The sequence below is a fragment of the Perissodus microlepis genome, chromosome 3 (assembly GCF_051167445.1).
Source record: "Perissodus microlepis isolate ML-2025 ecotype Zambia chromosome 3, ASM5116744v1, whole genome shotgun sequence".
Taxonomy (NCBI): Eukaryota; Metazoa; Chordata; class Actinopteri; order Cichliformes; family Cichlidae; genus Perissodus; species Perissodus microlepis.
The window spans coordinates 25,912,845-25,931,580 of record NC_140463.1 but is presented as its reverse complement, the minus strand read 5'-3'; the positions used below and the strand labels follow the sequence as shown (position 1 = coordinate 25,931,580).

General features: G+C 41.4%; 2 protein-coding genes across 2 annotated transcripts; one reads left to right on the top strand and one right to left on the bottom strand.

Annotated features, from left to right (window-relative positions):
• The first annotated feature begins 35 nt into the window (after positions 1–35).
• Positions 36–3,393, top strand: LOC146390730 (uncharacterized). Its single transcript, XM_084923730.1, has 6 exons — positions 36–474; positions 559–656; positions 798–1,021; positions 1,140–1,268; positions 2,327–2,407; positions 2,523–3,393. Exons 1-6 carry the CDS (start codon positions 47–49, stop codon positions 3,312–3,314), a joined length of 1,752 nt encoding a protein of 583 aa, XP_084779856.1. The 5' UTR covers positions 36–46; the 3' UTR covers positions 3,315–3,393.
• Positions 3,394–3,697: 304 nt separating this feature from the next.
• LOC146390729 (lysophospholipid acyltransferase LPCAT4-like) lies at positions 3,698–13,542 on the bottom strand. Its single transcript, XM_084923718.1, has 13 exons — positions 13,119–13,542; positions 11,120–11,483; positions 10,668–10,780; positions 10,489–10,549; positions 10,098–10,156; positions 8,382–8,416; positions 7,832–7,886; positions 7,432–7,514; positions 6,534–6,659; positions 6,270–6,423; positions 5,988–6,080; positions 5,768–5,906; positions 3,698–4,095 (listed from the first exon to the last, which is right to left on the bottom strand). Exons 1-13 carry the CDS (start codon positions 13,206–13,208, stop codon positions 3,938–3,940), a joined length of 1,530 nt encoding a protein of 509 aa, XP_084779844.1. The 5' UTR covers positions 13,209–13,542; the 3' UTR covers positions 3,698–3,937.
• Positions 13,543–18,736: the final 5,194 nt, after the last annotated feature.

Here is an 18,736-nt window from a genome sequence, read left to right as displayed (position 1 = left end):
CGCCCTATTATCTCTGACAGTAAAGAAGCAAACACACAGAACCAGGATGGATCCAGCTTGGTGGTTTCCATTGTCCCTGCAACATCCCAACCCCCACCAACACCTTCAGCAGCAACAGCTCTCTCCTGTGAGCTCAGCTGCAAGGGTAATTCCACTTGTCCCCCAAACAAGAGCTGCAGAAAGGCAAAGAAATAGAGTAGACCGGCATCCAGGAAATGAGCAGCATGCTGTGCAGCATCTCCCAGCCCAGGTGGACTCCTTCCAAATCCTCCTGCCAGCTGTCTACCCGCCTCCGCTCCACCTCCAGCCTTTATCGCCTGGCAGTCCTCAACAGTCCTACTGGCTGCCCGTGCCCACCTACAGTTACAAGGCCCAGCCCTACATACAGCTGCCCTTCAGCTCCAGGCCCGGGCACCTCCCACCAATTCTGTGTCCGCAGATCGTGCTGCTCCCTCAGACTCACTGTGCAGACCAGTAAGGGCTCTATTACTGCACATGTTACAATAACTAATACTGGATATGTCTTGACTGTGTCTGACCCCACCATTTGTGCCACAGGGTCTACATAAGTTCGCCCGCAGAGGTGACAACAGCATCACAGTGGACAGAGGTGCATGCAGGGTCAGGAGGTCAGGGGTCAATGAGCTGTGCAAAAGGTACCTGAACAGCTAAGCTGACCACCAGCTGAAAAAAAAAGTCAAATATGATTGAAATTTAATTAGACTTTTAGCAGAGTAGTGAGAAATAAAAGCTAATAGTTATTGTCCCGTTTTTACTATGTCTGTCTTCACTAACAGAGGACCAGAAGAACAATCCACACAAAGGCAACCCAGGCAATGAAAGCAACCCAGGCAATGAAGCCAACCCAGGCAATGAAAGCAAAACTCCCAAAGAAAACATCCCAGCCAGTCTTACAGAGGACTGTTATTTTCCCGGACCTACAGCCTCTTTAGATGAGGAAGCAGTGAACAAACATTCCATTGACGAATGTTTTAGTCTCCTAGAGTCCTTCTTTGACCAGGTGAGCAGTTGTATTGAAACTGTAAACAGCCTTTTTCAACCAAGTCATCCACAAGCAGAAAAAATACATTTTGTAAGCTGTGTTTGTGTATAGATATTTTACCCTTCGTCTGTTCCAGCTGCTTCCCACTCAGGCTGAAGACCCCAGGGAGGAGGAGCATGGAGAGGCTGGGTACCTGAACATGGAAAACAGTTCCTTCCTGGAGTATATGGATGAGCTGTGCAGAGACGAGGAGTTTGTCAGTAAGGTAAACTGTCCATGCATAACCCTTTCATTATATTTAGAGCAGGAAGACAGCATCACACCAATAAATTATGTGAAGTGTTATATATTTGTTGCCGTTAGCAACTGTTAAGAAAAAGCTGATGGGGACCTGTGGACCTGTGATTTGAATTACTTGTAATAGCCAGCAGGGGGCGATGCCTCTGTTTGTAAACATTAAATCTGAATGCAATAGTCTGGAAAACAACCTGCTCCTTACTTGATCGGCGAGCTCAATAACCACCGTCCTGATGAGTTCATGGCTCAGTCAATAATTTGAGGATTTACTGAATAAAACACAAAGCTATGTTTTGTATGTTTTGGGGCCCATTGTAGAGAAAAAGAATGATTAAGCAGGTGAGGCTTTAGTGTGAGTGGACAGTTTCCCTCAGATTGTCCACCATCCTCCAGCTGTTCAGGAAAATGTGTAACCTCCCTGTGGTCGGTTAGTGGTTGCTGGAGGTAGCTGGGTGTAGCTAGGAGAATGTGGTCCTAAAAAGGGTCTGGCATGTCTGCAAATACTTGTCGACTAATTGCCGAGTCATAGTGAAGCTTGTAAAAGTGCAGCTGACGAGTGTTTGCAGGCAAGCTGGCGTCTTCCATGAAAAACTACTGACGGACGGAGGAGGTTTGCAACTGGTTAGCTACCACTTGCCAACTAGTTGGTGAATACAGATTTTTACCTAGAGTCCAGTTTTTTTCCTGGATGACCCTGAAGGCCCTTTCACATTGGACGCAGCTTACGCTGCGCTCACCGCTAGCTAAAGCAAAGGACACAAAATTTGTGTCCCGCTGACCACTACGCTCTGCTTGTACTAGATGTGCATGATCCTCGTAATTTCAAAAAATTGTATTTCTCTAACTTTGTATCCTCTACAAGAGTTTGTTTTGAATTATGTTCACATGTTTAATAAAAACATGTTTCACTCATAAAAAAGCTTTGCAACTATACTTGCAGCACATTTTGCTCACAGCACTTCCTGAGTATTAGCCCTTTTTATGATGTTTTGGTGTTCAAACTGTTACCTTTGCTCTTTGTGCCAGGTGGAGTCCACGGTGAATATCGAAGCCCTCATGCCTCTCCTCTCTGCCAGCCAGGACCTTTTTGAAGAACAAGAGCAAGAGGTAGCATCCTTTAAATACTGATACACTACAGTAACAATAATTAAAAAACAAAAACATAAACATTTATTGGAAATGAATGTTTAGGGGATATTTTGTTTTTTCTCTTGCTCTACAGATGATCCTGCAGGAGGAGCTGCCTCCATGTCCTGCAAACAGCGATCATTTCTACGGAGAAACACCTTCGGTATCTTCACAGTCACTCTTTTTGGATGCTTCAGGCTCCCTCTTTGCAAGTAGCCCCAATAGAAACGGACAAAATTCATCCCAGAATGAAGTTGGGATCAGCTGCTCCCCCCTCCTGCTTTCAAACCTTTTAGAAGAACCGCCTTCACCCAAAACTCTCGAACAGGAGGTTCAGGCGAGCGAGGAGAACCAGACCAAACCCAAGACCAACATTCTCGAAGCGCTTGTTGAGGTCCTTAAAAGAACACGTGGAACAGAGAAAGACAAGGAGAAGGAAAAACTGCAGAAAAAACAAGGAACGCAGTCATTTAAGAGAAAGCGGAGCCGGGAAACAAAACTAATGAGCACTGCAGAGCAGTTTTTGGAGCCGACAAAGAAGAAACAGCTCAAGAGTCCCAACGTGGAGGACGGGATGCATGGTGAGCTCACTTTTACTGTCAGACATGAGGACAATGCAAGAGCATCTGGATCGCTCCCAAACACGTGCCCTGAAAGCACAAACACCTTTGAAGGGATTTTTCGCGACACAATGCCCCAAGTTCAAAAATCACCCGCGTCAAACAACCAAGCCAGCCCAGACCTCACGGTGAGCCCAGCGAAGAAACACACTCAGGGATGGCAGGCCGGCGGGAAGCGGGGACGCTCGGGAGAAAACGCAGGGACGGCAATGGAGCAACTAGAGCAGAGTCCCACAAAAAAAAGCAGGAAAGCCAAAAGAAGCTAGGAGCAACAGTTTGAAAGAAAAAATGATGTTTATTTGTGACAAACACCTCAGGACACTTAACGTCCATTTCCTGCTGCAGTTTGATCTGTTAAGGCGGGAAAACAAACAAGGTTTTGTAAATGAATTCACAGTTTATTTGTTAAATGTAAACATGGTTCATTCAGACAGAATAAATCTTCCAGAGTATACTTTGTTTTTGCACATGCAATTATCATTATTACTATTATCATCATCATCATCATCATTATCCCTTTAACAACACAAAAGTCACTAAAACACATATGTGTGGAAAGGTTATAAATACAAATGACAGTGACTGTACACGATGAGGATGAAAAAAAGACAGGGACGGCAGTAAACCCAGGAGGAGCTGTCCTCACACCTCAGAGCACCACAGCAGCATCACTCAGACTAACTTTAAACCTCAGAGGTTCTTTTTTTGGCTTTTCTGTGTCGGTGCAGACTATTAGGATATGTAACACTTTTTGAAACATAACAGCTGGAAAAAAAGACTTAAAAGCTGAAAATACAATCTTTAGCTGATTCTGTTCTGTTTCTATCTGGCCCCGCCATCGTGCACTCTGGGGAAACACAAAGAAGGTCCAATTACAGAGAGGAGATCATCATTCGGACTTCTTGTCCTCATTAACGGAGCTGTTCAGGAGGCTTCTGTTGTTGTTCACATACGTCCCGTTGGCGGATGGCGGTCTCTTGGGCTGCAGGATCTCCTTCGTCACTTTCTGATATATCGGGTGGGTTGTCAACACGAGCAGTAAGCTCTCTGTGGAAATGTGAAGACATTTTAGCTGCTCCCATCCCCCTCAGTTTAGTTTAACACAGCACAAGGCACCACAGCTCAGTGAAGACCAAGCTCAGGTTAAACACATGTATCCTCTAGGTTTGATGATTATTTTTTCTGATAGAAATTTGTAATATAAAATATAAAGTTACTAATAAACTAGACAAAACTGGCTTTTCAGTCGGCTGATGCAGAGGCCCAGATCCCCAGGCTCGGGGAGCAAAGAGGTTATTTTAATCACTGTCAACAGTAAATAAGTACAAAAAACCTGAGCTGAGTAAAAGAGCTGTCACATTAAACTGAGGACTTCATCAAAGAAGCCCACAAACATGGTCCTGCAGACTAACTATGTGTTTATGCTCCTGTGTTAATGCAGCTAGTTTATTATTTACAGACTTAACTCTCTGCTGGTGGATGTGATGGCCCTCGTGGGTTCTTAATCCTTTGCGTTATCTTCCTTCCAGCCTTGTGTTTCATGTAATGTTGCACATCAAATGTCGGCGTGCATTATTCCCATTGGAAACACGAAATTCAGTTGGAAATTCAGCCTCAATATTCCAGTTTGTGGTTTCAAAGTTTTTGTTATCCTGTGTTTTTCTGACACAATTAGTTGTTAGTGAGTCCAAACTCTTGTTTGGTTCCTAAGCTCAAACACTGCAGCATCACCTAGAGTTCAAAACGTTCTTACTGAGGGATTTCTAATAAGCTAAAACGTGCAGCTCTGCTGTTACTTCACACATAAATAAGATAAGATAAGATAACTCTTTATTGTCATTGCACAGTCATACATAGTACAATGAAATTGGAAAACTGTCCTACGTCGGCACTACATATAACACAACATGACACGATATGACACATCACAACGCAACAAACAACAACAAAAAAAATGACAACAGGAAATAAACAGCAGCTATATTTGTGGGATTATTGAAGTTGGGCTAGCTGGGATATAACAGTGCACTGCCTGGTGGCTAGCTACAGGCTATGGTTAGGGTAATATAAACACATTAGCACAGTGAAGCTGGAGCATGAGTGTTTTACCCTCAATAAAAATCAATGTGAAGGTCCCTGATGGGCAGAGACAAATGAAATCATATGGCAAACATTCAGGAGAACAGCTGAGAGGATCGATCCACAACACAAGGTTAGTAATTAATATGCTGCTGTGTGGTTTGTATTACTGGCTATGAAAACGTCCTGATCCTCTGCTTCATGTAGCCACTGAAATCTTAGGCTGACTCAGAGTGATTCTTTTATGGGGCACTCACTTACTCACTTACGTGTCTGGTGACCCGTGAACCTTGTAAGCCTTTGAACACTGAGCTTAAAGATGTGCTGCACATAAACGGTGCTAATAAACAGCCAGAGAAGCCCACAGTGACCACTGATTATTTTTAGGGGCTTGTTTAAATAAAATAAAACACAATACACTACAACTCATTAAAGCAGATATTAGCCTCAACCAAGCAGGGTCGATGCTTCATCTCTTAACAAGCGGCTAAAACTTCCTGTGTCTGCACCTTTTTCGCTAATCCTCACACTCACCACGAGTTTGTAGTTTGTATGCAACAACGCTAACACGCAGCTCTATAATCTCCAGCGGCTGCACAGCGATGTGCCGTCAGCAGCTGGTTCGCCGTTTGACTCTCACCTTCAGTGAGCTGCTCCTGGTCCTCGGTGGCAGTGTCGTAGAGCTCCTCGGTGCTCTGCTGAGGAACACCCAGCAGTGCTCCCATGAGCTCCGTCAGCTCCTCTTTAGTCAGACTGCCTCTGCCCTCTCTGTCGAACGCCTGCAACACAAGAAGGCTGTGTCATCACCGACAAAAACAAGAGGTCTGCTCGAAATATGAATCTAAGAGAGCAGAACTTACAGCGAAAGCAGAGTGAAACAGAGAGATCTCGTCCACATGTCCGATAAGGGCTGCCATATTGAAGTAGATGTGTCTGAGGTCCACAGTGTCATCCTGAAACAAAACAAGCACACAAAAACACGTTCTCTGTCATCTGAGCTTTTATTTTGGTGGCCTTTCTTCTGCTCTGCTTCCTTCAGCAAACTCATATGCTACTGAATAAACTGACAAGCCTCAAAAATCAAAACATCTGGAACATCTGTGGCTGACGAAGAGCTTGGTTGGCTCTAACAATAAGAGTACCTTAGAGTAGAGGCTGCAGATGTGGATGGCTGTCTTTTTGTTAAGCCCGAGAATGAAGGCGAGCTCCTCTGCGTTGGCCTTTGTGCCCTCGGCTCCTGAGCGACACCTGTCAATCATCCTGTCCAACGCTGCCTCTACATCACGTGGGCCCAGACTGTTAGGAGAGGAGGACAAAGACCACAGTGTGAGGAGAGGATGAGGAGGAGTTTCTCACATGATAAATAAACCAGATTTAGTAAAAGGTAAATCCAAACGGGCTCTCACCCTTTTCTGTATAGAAGTGTCATTGCTTCTTTCCCAGGAGACTCAAGCGGGACAGAGAGGTCATTCAGCTTACTGACTGGAATCCGGCCTGCCATCACGTAGTCTGAGGCAGGGACTCCCAGAGCGCTAACATACAGAAGAAAAAAGCAAACAGATTACAACAACTGACACACAGAAGTCAAACAAAGATTTCCCTTTAATCTGCCTGAAGAGTCCTTTCAGGTCTGGAGTGATTCTATTTGAATTACTGGATGATTCTGTTATTATTCTAACATTTTCTTCTTTCTAAATGGAAACACTGGCTGTGAGCTCTGTTAGGATCAATGTGACTCCAAAGTGCAGTTTACAGATACACCAACAAAAACAACTAATGTAGATATTTATTCTTCCTACACCAAAGTCATTATACAAATATTTAGTCCCTGAGATACCAGAAAAACAAACAGCAGGTGCCTTTCAGCAAGCCTTTTTTATTTAAAACAGCTGAAGCTCGTTTGAGTTTAATTTCAGAATGATAATGAGACATCTTTAACGACAGTACACTTATAAAAACACAACATCCAAAACTCTTATGAGGCGATCAATGAGCCTTAACTGGCTGCAGTCGGGTGGATTCATCTTATCTAAAGCACAATACTGCTAAAACAGCTGAGTGTGACATGTCAGGGTCTCAGATGAAGGCCCAGCTAAGCCGCACAGTCCTGCAGGACACTGGATGCAGAAAATAAGCAGTTTTTGTCATGTGTTCAGTGGTTTCTGTGATTCCTTTTAGTTTGGAGGGTCACACGTTTTAGTTTGGCATGGCTGATAGCAGATGGCAGTTTCCAGAAGCAAGTACTGATACACTCAGGCGAACGAGTGAGTCATAATAAAAGCAGCTGTGTGACGTGGGTCTCACCTCGCCATGACTTTCTGAACGTTGCCTGCAAACAGTCTGGAGTTCTTCTTCTCCTCCTCGGACGGAGTGTAAACCGGCAGGAACTGCAGCACAATAAACAGGCAAACATTGATTTGTGTGTTTACAGCATCTAGACAACAGTAACAGCTCAATAGAGAGGCAGGCAGGGTGTCCACACGAATCAACACAAACGCACGCAGAGGATCTCGTCTGCAGACACGTGTGCTGTCAAAGCAGCTTTAAAAACTGAAGACATAATCTCTGCCACACCGCTCACACCCTCCACTGCTGATATCACCTGTGCCAAACGCACATTGTGTACACCTTTACATCATCAGATGTGCTGATAACGTCTAATGATTGATAACAAGCGTGGTGGTTAACCTCAGTGAGCTCTTACCTCAATAGTGATGTTGGTGTACGGCTGTGAAAGCGTGTGAAACAGCACCTGAAACCTAACGAGACAAAAACAGGAAGATATTGGTTATTTTTTCAAAATCCACACATCCATCTATTTTCTTCCACTTATACAACTTTCAGCCCTAAGAAGTAATTCATTGTAATATATGTGACTCATTATTACATATTTTTTCTTAAATAAACTGATTGCTGATGCTAAAAAAGGGACCTGTGCAAAAACCCGTGCTTACATTCAGTCTCAGATTTAACTGTCTGAACTGTCTGTTAAATTCATTATTTTTTAAGTAGCCCTCTGTATACCTAACTATTCAGGATTTATAACACTGATGCAAAGCTAACAAGATAATATTCACTTTCTGTGTATTAGTTAAAACTCATGAGCAGCATTTCTCAGGCCCATGAGCAAGTTCAGAAAGTAAAAGAGTTAAAAAAAAAAAGGTCCAAAGTCCAGGAGGCTTCCAGCTGATTCATTGTGCTGCCTCAAAATGTCAAACACACAGATTCTGAGCTGGAGAAGTGAACAGACTCACCAGTTGCTTCCTTTGTATGTCCAGCGAATAGTATCCTGAGGGAGAGTCAGAGAAAAGCTTGCATTAAACTGTTTAGCATCAGTCTGAGTGACGCATTTTCTCACAGCATGTATGACTTTTACAGTATTTAATTTCCCCCGTTTGCACACGCTGACAGGACCCAGCGTGTGCAAACGCCACAGTTTGTTTAAATGGTGCCTGGCACCACAAACAGTTTCCTTTTATAAGGCCTCACAAGTACTTGTCAGTCAGTGATTATATCAAAGACTCCCACATGACATTAATAATGCTGATTTGGCTCTCTCAGTCTGGGATTAACTCTCCTTCAGTATTAAGATTATCACTACGATTGTCTTCATTTTGTTTTGTTGTTTTGTTTTATTATGTACCTTTACTGTCCTCCTCTGTGTAAGGACCTCAGGTCAGCCTGTACTCTGATGTGTCTGCAGAGCAGTTTAGTTTCATCGCTCTGACAAAGAAACTTTCTTGGATACTTGGAGGTCAGGAGGTAGAGCCAGAGAAAGCCATAGTCGCTGGAAGGGCAGTGTTTCGATCCTCTGCTCCCCCAGTCTGCATGTTTACTTTTCCATGGGGGAGCTACTGAACCCAAAAAAGGGCTTATATGAATCTCTTTGACTAGGTGAACAATGCATATAGTAGAAAGTGCTCAAAGTGATTGCTCCAGTGTGTTCATCTTCCTTTTAGCGGGACTATTTCAAAAGTTATTGGTGGTGGGCTTGGCAGCCTACATCCACCCCAGCTCCTCCTTTTCCTTCTGTGCCGTATTTGGCCTAAAATCACATCAGCTCACAGACGCCTGCTCTGTGACTCTTTCGCTAGCTGAACAGCTGCAGATAGATGTAACCTTTTGACTGCAGCCATCTCGGCTAAAATAAGAGGAAAAATTACATTTCTGGTCTTCGCCTCCTGTCAAACTAGACTCGTATGTACGTCGCTGCAGAGGATGCCGTTATGGAACGAGATGCATGTAGTTGGCGGCGCTATCGCAGCGTGAATGCAATCAACTAACCTCCAGTTTTTTTGTGGTCACAGCTTTTGGACAGAATTATAAGGGAAGCCAGATTTTTTTAATATGTTGCAAATAAATCAAAAAGTACCAAAAAAGGTTAAGAAATACATTTTGTGTGCTTACAGGCTTAAGTTACAACCTTTCATTTTGACTAATTTCTTAAAATGTTGTTATTACCATATAATCTGCCTTTCCATTAAACTGCTGCTCGTCACTCATCAGTGTCACGGCTGAGCAAACATCCTGATCTCTTACAGAACTATACATCTCTTTAAGCAGAGACCAAGACCAGGAAATATTCACCGACAGATAAGCATTACTTAATGGAGTCCAGTATGATGTTATTAATATGCCAAATCATGACAGCCTAAGGTGTGAGGCTTAAGCAGCTGCAGATAAATGTCTTTATTTGCAGCAGGTTTAACTGCATTCATTCAGATTAACTACAGGCAGCAAAACAAGTGAAAGCTTGCCTGAAAAACCCACCCCCAAATCAACACATAACTCTACTGGCAGGAAACTAAATGTTGCCTCTGCATTGTCGTACAATTACAATTTATTACATTTCATTTCATGGAGGTTTTGTCCTCGTCGTAATTGACAAAAATGTTTGGTTTCATTCACAAAAAGCTGCTGTGTTGCTGATAACTAGCAGATCAAGCTGCTGCTTTAATGCTTTTACTCACCAGCTCGTTGGGGTAATGCAACACGACGGGCTGGACGGGGACGCCGGGAACGAAAGCACCTGATGTGACAGAGACACAGAAATAAGACAAAACTCCTCACTCACTTCTCAATCTTTGATTCCTCCTATTACGTCGAGTGCTCAGCACCTGAGACACGGAGTGAGAGGAGTCGAAGCTCAAAGCATGTAACACGATTAGATATGCTTTTAACCTCCATGTATTTGTTCTTTTACAACCCAAATCTGGTGCTTAAGATCTCAGAAACAGTGTTTTTAACTTTTTTTAATCATTATTATTATTAGGTTTAGTTTTTAATGAAACGTGGCATCACGTGAGATTTTATTTATGTTTTAGGGGGTTTTCTTTGTCTCTGTGTGTAGATTTAACTCACCAGTCTTGAATCTGAGCAGACAGCGGCCATTAGTTGTGGTTCCTTCAGGAAACATCAGTATCTATGCAGGTATGAAGAAAGGGCAGTTTCAGTCTTTATACTTGAATATATTAATGATCCCTTTTAGCAGAAAGACGACATAACCCACAAGAGTATCGAGTGACACAAAAACATCTCACCTGAGGCCAGGATCCATCGGAGGTGACCCTCTTGTTTAGCTCTGAGACGGCTTCTTTCCTGGACTCAGGATCCCTCCTGCTCACAAGAACAGACTGATTGCACTCCAGCAGAGCTGAAACATTTAAAAAAAATCCCAGAAATCTAATCAGGAACTATTAGAGCAGATAGAGCAGATTAGAAGCTAGAGGAGTGAAGCTCCTGATCTTGTCACTGGATCATCTTCATTTTTTACTTTAGATATTACTACACAGTACGTGGGCATCCTGTCTATACTGCAAATGCAAGCTAGACCTCAATAAATGACTAAAGTGACAGCTCAGCCTGTAAAATGTGAACTGTGTCTAAGTCAGAGAAACACCAACAGCTCCCATCAGGATACTTTAAAAAGAAACTCTTTAGCGATCCAACAGGTGCTTCCAGGTGTATAAACAAATTCCATCTCTCTCTTCACCTCCTATGACCGGCAGGTTTATGTTTTCCGACCGCGACACAACTGACGGCACCCCGGCTGGAAACATGATCACCATGTCCAAGAAGCTGCTGTGGGGCGCCACTACCAGGATTGGCGCCTCCTTCACATCCGCCTTACGACCTTTCACCTTAACCCAATGGAAGCCCACGCAGAAGAACACTGCACGGCCCAGCAGCCACAGGATCGGGTGGAACAACCAGCGCCGCCAGCCTGATAAGGGTTTGGAGCGTTCCTCCTGAGACAGGCCAGCCAATCTCGGCACAGCGACGATCCAAGCAGTGATTAACAAGATCCACGCCAGGAAGACACGTATGGGGAGCAGGGTGCAGCCCAGGATTATGCCCTGCAGGATCAGATGGGTAAAATTAGAGTTGTTTAAACATAATGCAGGGGTCCCATCAAGTGAAACACATCATCATGGCTTTCATTCATTTTTAAGAAAAATAATTCTTAAAAAACACACAATTGATGAAAAAAACACATATTAAAGCTTTAGTTCTCGTTTGTATGCGTAATAGTATGTTAGCATCATTAGAAGACCAAAATATAGATGATCTGGGTACAAGCAACTACAGTGAACTCCTCCGTGTCAAGGTTCAAACTAACTTTTCAAAGAAAATCCAAACAAACATCTGGTTTACAGATGTGTAATATTTATATACTCTGTACAGAAACACTATGATTTGGATTTATAATCTCTATATCAAAACAGAGATGCCTCATTACGGAAGAATTGAGTTTTAAAAAAGTAGATGTGAGTTTGTATGTTAGCAGGTTAATGTGACTTGGTGTATAACCCATTATAAAAGGTCTATAAGTCTCGATAAGTGGCATGGGTAGATCTGACCATGAAAAACCTGACAAAAGATTTAACGTCTGACCTTCACTACATCATTTGCCTTAAGAAAAGTCACCAACATACAGTCTGAGAACAGACCTAAAAGTTAAATAGTTTCACCCCATCCCTGAATCAAAGCATTTACCTCTAATATGACTTTTAAATTCACTGCTACTCCTAGAGACACATTTCTCTAAAATCACTAATGTGCAGCAATGGAGCATTTTCCTCAGCCTTATTTCATCTGTTCAGTTTGTTTAGTTTTTAATCTATTTACAGCAAAAATATGTAAAAATTGGTTGATGATTTAGGTTATATCAAGTTATACATTCAGAGAAAAAGGTCAGAATAGAAGTTTTTAGATATTTTTCCCAATTTTAGGTAATTACTATTGGGTCCTTATACTTATTTAGTAACTAACTAATTTTATTTGCTAAATTTGATTACTAATTACAGTAAAAGCGTGGGGAAAATCAGGTTACATTAATTGAGAAATTCATACCAAAACTGTTTTTTGATATACTTTCTCCAGTTTGGTTTGTTTAGATTTATCTACTTGTGAAAAAAAAGGGGGCAAAAGATTAGGTGATACTTTAAGTTATATTTAGACTAGAAAAAGACCATGCTTATGAAACATGTTTCTGAATAATTAAATGACCAAATACCTGATCTCACAAACATTTTTTAGTGCCATTAGACTTGTCTACTTATAGCAGAAATATTGAAATGATCAATAATGTTATATTTACAGAGGAAGTTACAAAAAAGGACCAGAAAAGGAGATTTTTACATACTTTTTCTAATAATAGTAGATAATTTTCCTCAATAAATAAATATCCATCTAACATTCCCGTTTCATTTACTCACCTTAATTATTTAATTGGATTTTGATTATTTTAATTCTAAGCAGAAATATGTGGGAAACTGAGCTTTTAAAACAAAATAAAACAGGCTATCACATCTGGTAGCATAAATTAGCATTTCGTGGATTACCTTTATAACCTCCAAAAACCGGAGACAAACCCAGAGTTAGCAAGGGTCTCTGGTTAAGCAGAAGATTAACTGTTTAAAGCAGGGCAGTAGGTCTGCCTGACATCCTGCCCTACTTCCAAGCATAAAATCAATACATGTAATGAGTACCTTGATCCACTGCGCCTTGGTCAGCTTCAGCTCATGAATGAAAGGGTTTGGGTACTCCGGTGTAGCAGCCCTGCTGCTCTGGCTCTCCATGGCGAACTAGCAAAAAAAACCAAGTTTTACTAACTATAAAAAGTTCAAAAAGTGATTCAGGCTCCTTTGCTGCTGAAAGTTTATCTAAAAATGCCAGAGGAAAGAAAAAAAGAAAGGGAAAAACTGGTCAGGGTGCGCTCATTGCTCAGCACCTCTCTTTTTTCGGAAAAGTGTCCTCGGCAGTTTGGAGTTTGAAAACCTGAGTGTTAGCTGATGCTAGCTCGGACACGGCAAAACCAACAACCTTAGAAACAAAGATAAGCTAGCAGAAACCACGAATTTTTCAGTTTCTACTGTCCTCATGGCCAAACGCACACATACTAAAGAATTTATACCCTCTGTTTGTTACTTCATCACCTGTCCCGCCCCTTTACAAGTCGCTCAGCCCACGCCACTGAGCCCTGAAGTCAAAGCGCTGGGTGAGAGGTAAACTTTACCTAGGTGAAGGTACAGAAGCTCACTTACACCAGGGAACAGTTACAAATTACACTTTAAAATGTCATTTTAATTTCATAGAAGTCCCAAATACCCATTATATGCATCTCAGCCTGTTAAATATCATATTAGCTCTGTATATAAAATACGGACCATACAGGTTTTGGCTGCAATTTAGTTTGGAGCCACCGGGAGGTGCTAGAGAGATAGTTACTTACTCTGAATGAGGTGGCTGAGTTAAATTAAAATATAATTTAATTTATAATTAAACTGAAATATTCATTCAAATGATTTTCTATATTTAAAAAATAGAACACATTTTATTTTAGTTTTAACACAGCATTGACAGTGTGTTCAAATGCTTGAGTTAAACTTTTATGCTGACTGGTTTTATAAACCCACCTTCCATTGGCTATATGTTATTAAGGCACAGTTTTCGCCATTTCTATTTGGGATTGTACTTTTTCAAGTTTTACTACCATCAGGCTAGTAGTTAGTGGGTAAAAAATTAAAAACTGGTAATCTAACAGCAACCAAAGCTATACTCTTATTTGCAACCAATCAGCAACCTCCACGAACCACTTTTATCCAGTTTTTCCATATACATTTTTCCCTAGAAACTGGTGGTTGTATCATACCCAATATGAAAGACAACTCTCGAATATGATGTGACGCATTAACAAAAGATTTTTGTAGCCACAATAAGGCATCCACTGGTCTTGGACTCAGTTTGACGCCTCAGTGTTAGCATGTTAGCTGCCGTACTGTCGATTTTTGCAGCCAGAAGTTACTATATTTGAGTGTCATCAGTCATCAACACTAGCAAACTACATTCATAAATGTGCTCAGAAGGGAAACCAGATGTCACCAAACTAAATGTGAGGCAAACACTGTGTATGTGGTGCAATTCTGAGAGTTAGCCTGAATATTATTTCAGTTATTTTTGGCTGCACCTCTGCTCTTCTTTGGGTTTCAGTTTGGAAGGGTAGATAAATTGGCAAACCTTTTTTGAGCCATATCAGAAAATTTTTAGTAATTTTATGCAGTTTTGGGACACACATATAAGGCTAGCAAAAACAAACAAACCCATAGTACTGCTTTATTTTCTTTATGGTAATTCCCATCATATTCATCAAAATCTACAAAACTTGTGGCATTTAACTTTCCTAAATGTAACCCCCTGGCTCTAATAAAAAGGCTCCCCTTCATATCCATGGGTTAAAAGCCAGACTATAGAAAGTGCATGTCCTGCAGAGCTGTTCAAACTGTGGCACATTATCTCAAGATGCGTGACAGTGACAAAAGGGGATAAAAACACAGTGCAGACCTGATAAAGAGTAAGATCTAGTCACCCTAGTATAATAGACTACTAAAATTTCATTCACTAAACCTGAAACTTAAACTTCTACCTCACAAGAGGCATCACAAAAATCTTTGAAACTAATTTTCCTTAAACATAGCTCCACAAGCTTGATGTTTATACCAGATGCCCTGACTGAACCCCAAAAGGGATATATGTCTCCGATTCAAACATTGAAAGTACTAGCTCTACTATTTCTATACTATAAAATCTAATATGAGTATTTAAAACCCTCAAAGTCCCTTCTCCCCAGTCCTTGCAGTGCTTGAATCTTATCTTTTTGAAAACAAACACACTGAAACCATCTGAACAGCACTTTGTAGCTTTGAATGCCTCTAGAGCTCAATCTGGGCATTTATCTGGGCAAGTATTTTAACAAACTACTTGCCCACTGGAAGGTCGCCGGTTCGATCCCCGGGCTCTCTGTCCTGGTCGTTGTGTCCTTGGGCAAGACACTTTACCCTACCGCCTACTGGTGTTGGCCAGAGGGGCCGATGGCGCAATATGGCAGCCTCGCTTCTGTCAGTCTGCCCCAGGGCAGCTGTGGCTACAACCGTAGCTTGCCTCCACCAGTGAGTGAATGTGATAGTGAATGAATAGTGGCATTGTAAAGCGCTTTGAGGGTCTCGAAAAGCGCTGTATAAATGCAATCCATTATTATCATTAATTTTAGTCCAGTCCTTGTACTTGACCATTGACAAAAGGTAGATTTTTTTGTTTGTTAAGCCACTTGGTACTCTCCTATGACCATTCAAGCATAAAAAGTCACCTAACTGGGCTCTTTGTTTCTAGCAGTTTGTCACAAAAACAAAACATAATCAGCCCAGATTTCTTTACTCGAATCTGTGAAAAATGTCAAAGATAACGCAGCTTGACATGAATAATTTAATAAGCTTTAAAAATGTTTTATTTGCAGAATTCCAGCTTTTCTGCTACTACAAGTCAAACAAATATCCAACAATTGCATTTTACAATTAATACAATGTCATATGAGCCGAACTTCACCAAAGCTTTGGAAGCTAACTGAAAATTTGCACCTGCCCTCATTTTCCCTCCAAATTGATGTTGTCTAAAAGAACCTCAGTCATTATGGCATCACATCAGAAAACATATCATGAAAACGAGACAATCAGTTTCAGGACCCAAAATTAATGAAGCTGTTGTTATTGTTCCCTATACGAGTGTCCAGGTCTGTACATGCTGTGATTGGTGAGTACAGCCTTAGCACACCTTGAAAACTTAGTGTTTGTGTGTCTGAAAACTCGTTTCCGCTGCAGATTTCTTTTTTCTTGCCGTAAATAGGTCAGAATTTCAGGTTATTATCTTGAGACACCAACCTGCAACACTTACAAACAGCAAAATAAAACACATAAATACATAAAAATTAATTTGTGGAAACAAGCTTCCATACTTGTGTTACTTGTTTGATAATGCTATCTTTGTGCTAACTTCCACACTAGCATAGGAGTTGTTGTTTACCCACTAGTATCAGAGACAGCTACAGTAGTTCCAGTGTCTGGTTGATGGTATACCTGCTCACTTACAGTTATATATACAAACTCTCTCTTCTATTTTAATTCAGTTGCCAAAAACAGACAAAAAATACAGCTTAGCGCTATTTTTTATTCAGTTTTTATTTTCTGTACCGGACATCCAATCATATCATTAAATGATTTTAATCATGTGAAGAAAATCTGATATGGTGACAGCCCTAAATAACTCAGTGGTTTACTGTAAGTGGTTGGTGATGAAGTTAAAGTCCACCTCTGACTAAATAAAACACATTTTCAAATCATAAAAACTGCAAATCCACCAAACTGATTTAAAACGAAACTAAAACCTAAACTAGTTATCACAGTTACAGCTAACACCAAGGTGATTTCCAACCTTCCCACCTTCTACAACCTTTTCTCACTTCAGTCTGTATTTCTTCTGGCTCCTAACTCTACTTCTTTTGTCCTACTTTTCTATTTGCATAAACCCACTTGAGGTTATTTATTAATAGCATGCTGAGGTTTCTCCCCTGCCCCTGTCTCTCTCTGGATTACTGTCCCTGCATTAAAGGCCCTCCTTTCACTTTCATTTCATGAATCTACGACTGTAACAAAAGCTGTAAAAGACTTTCTGCTACTGCCCTCTCACATGTTGCTCTCTGCTTTTGTTGTCTACAGGGCGTCGCTGTTACCCACCTCCCTCTGTGAAACACATCCACACCCGACAGAAGAAGCAGGCGGTGAGCTGGAGGAAATTTCTCTGTTAGTTTGCAGCAATAGCAAAATGATCCCTGTTATGGTAGGATTACTACCATGCTGTTATTTATCCATCCAACCGTTCTGTTCTGTAACCTGACTCAAATCTTCCAAAAGGTTCGCTTCTGCCTCGTCACTCAACAAAATATTCTCCTAAACTCTTGGAGATCATCAGGATGTTATTTGGTAACTATGAGACAAGCATTTGTGTTCTTCTTGGTCAGCAGTGGGTTTCCTCCTTGGACTCTCCCATTTCTTTCCAGTCTCTTTTTTATTAGTCAATCATGAACTCTGACATTAACTCAGGTTTTTACATGTTGTTCTGGGGTCTTTTGTGACGTCCTGAATAAGTCGTCGACGTGATCTTGGAGAAGTTTTAGTAGCTCGGTCACTTCTTAGTGTTCTCCATTTGTGGATGACTGTGAAGTCCCAAAACCTTCGAAGTGGCTTTATAACCTTTTCCAGACTGACAGATGTCAGTGACTGTTTAAGATCTTTTAGCCAGCCTTACTTTGTCACACAGCTCCTAATCATGGCTGGGCGTGCCTACTGGGCAGCTTTAAAAACAACTTTTTACTTGGTTTACCTTTGTCTAATATTAAAATCTGTCTGAAATTTGTCTAAAAATTTGTGAAAAATGTAGGTGTGACAAATGTGCAAAAAAAAAAAACCCAAACCCTCAGAAATCAGAAAGTGGGCAAATAATTTTTCACAGCTCTGTCTTTTGTTGCACACGTACACTCTTTATAGAGGCAATTTGCTATCAGCTGTTGATAGCAATGAGTTGATAAATCTGCACTCGACTGTGTCATCCAGATAAGGTGACTTGTGGCTCCAAAACCCCCAAATGGCAGGTGCCAAGACACCAAAGTTGAGGCTTCAAAATGAAGAGACTAGATCCAAAAATCAAGTCACAGCAGCTATGTCTATGTTTTATGCCCTCTGTGGAATACAGAGGGGATTGGATCACGGTAACAGCTCATTTAGAGCTCTGGAGTGAGTCTTGGTAGATCCTACAAACCAACTTATGTATTGATCCAGCTTGTGTTAATTACCGCATGGTTGTGTCCCAATGTGTTACATGTGGTACCCGACAGTAGAAACAAATACAATGCTGCAACTTTCTTGTTGATGTGCATTTCTATGGAGATATAACTGCACAGAGGACACAATCACATGGTAAATAACACAACATGACCATAAATGTGGCCAACTAAGCGTTTTCAGAGGGGTTGCATTGCAGCCCTGACACTGACTGGGATAAACAAACACAACTCCTGATCATCACTGCCTGATCAGTGCTGCAAAGCAGACATAGGTCATAAAAAATGTGACATGTTCCTGATTCTCTTCCTGAAACGAGACCCGGTGTGCTCCCCAAAGCCTTCCCTAGAACAGATACTATTTTGGTTTTTCACAGAAACAGGATCAAAGACTGTCCCGATTCTCTCCCTGTTCCACTGTGTCATTGATTTTAGAACGAG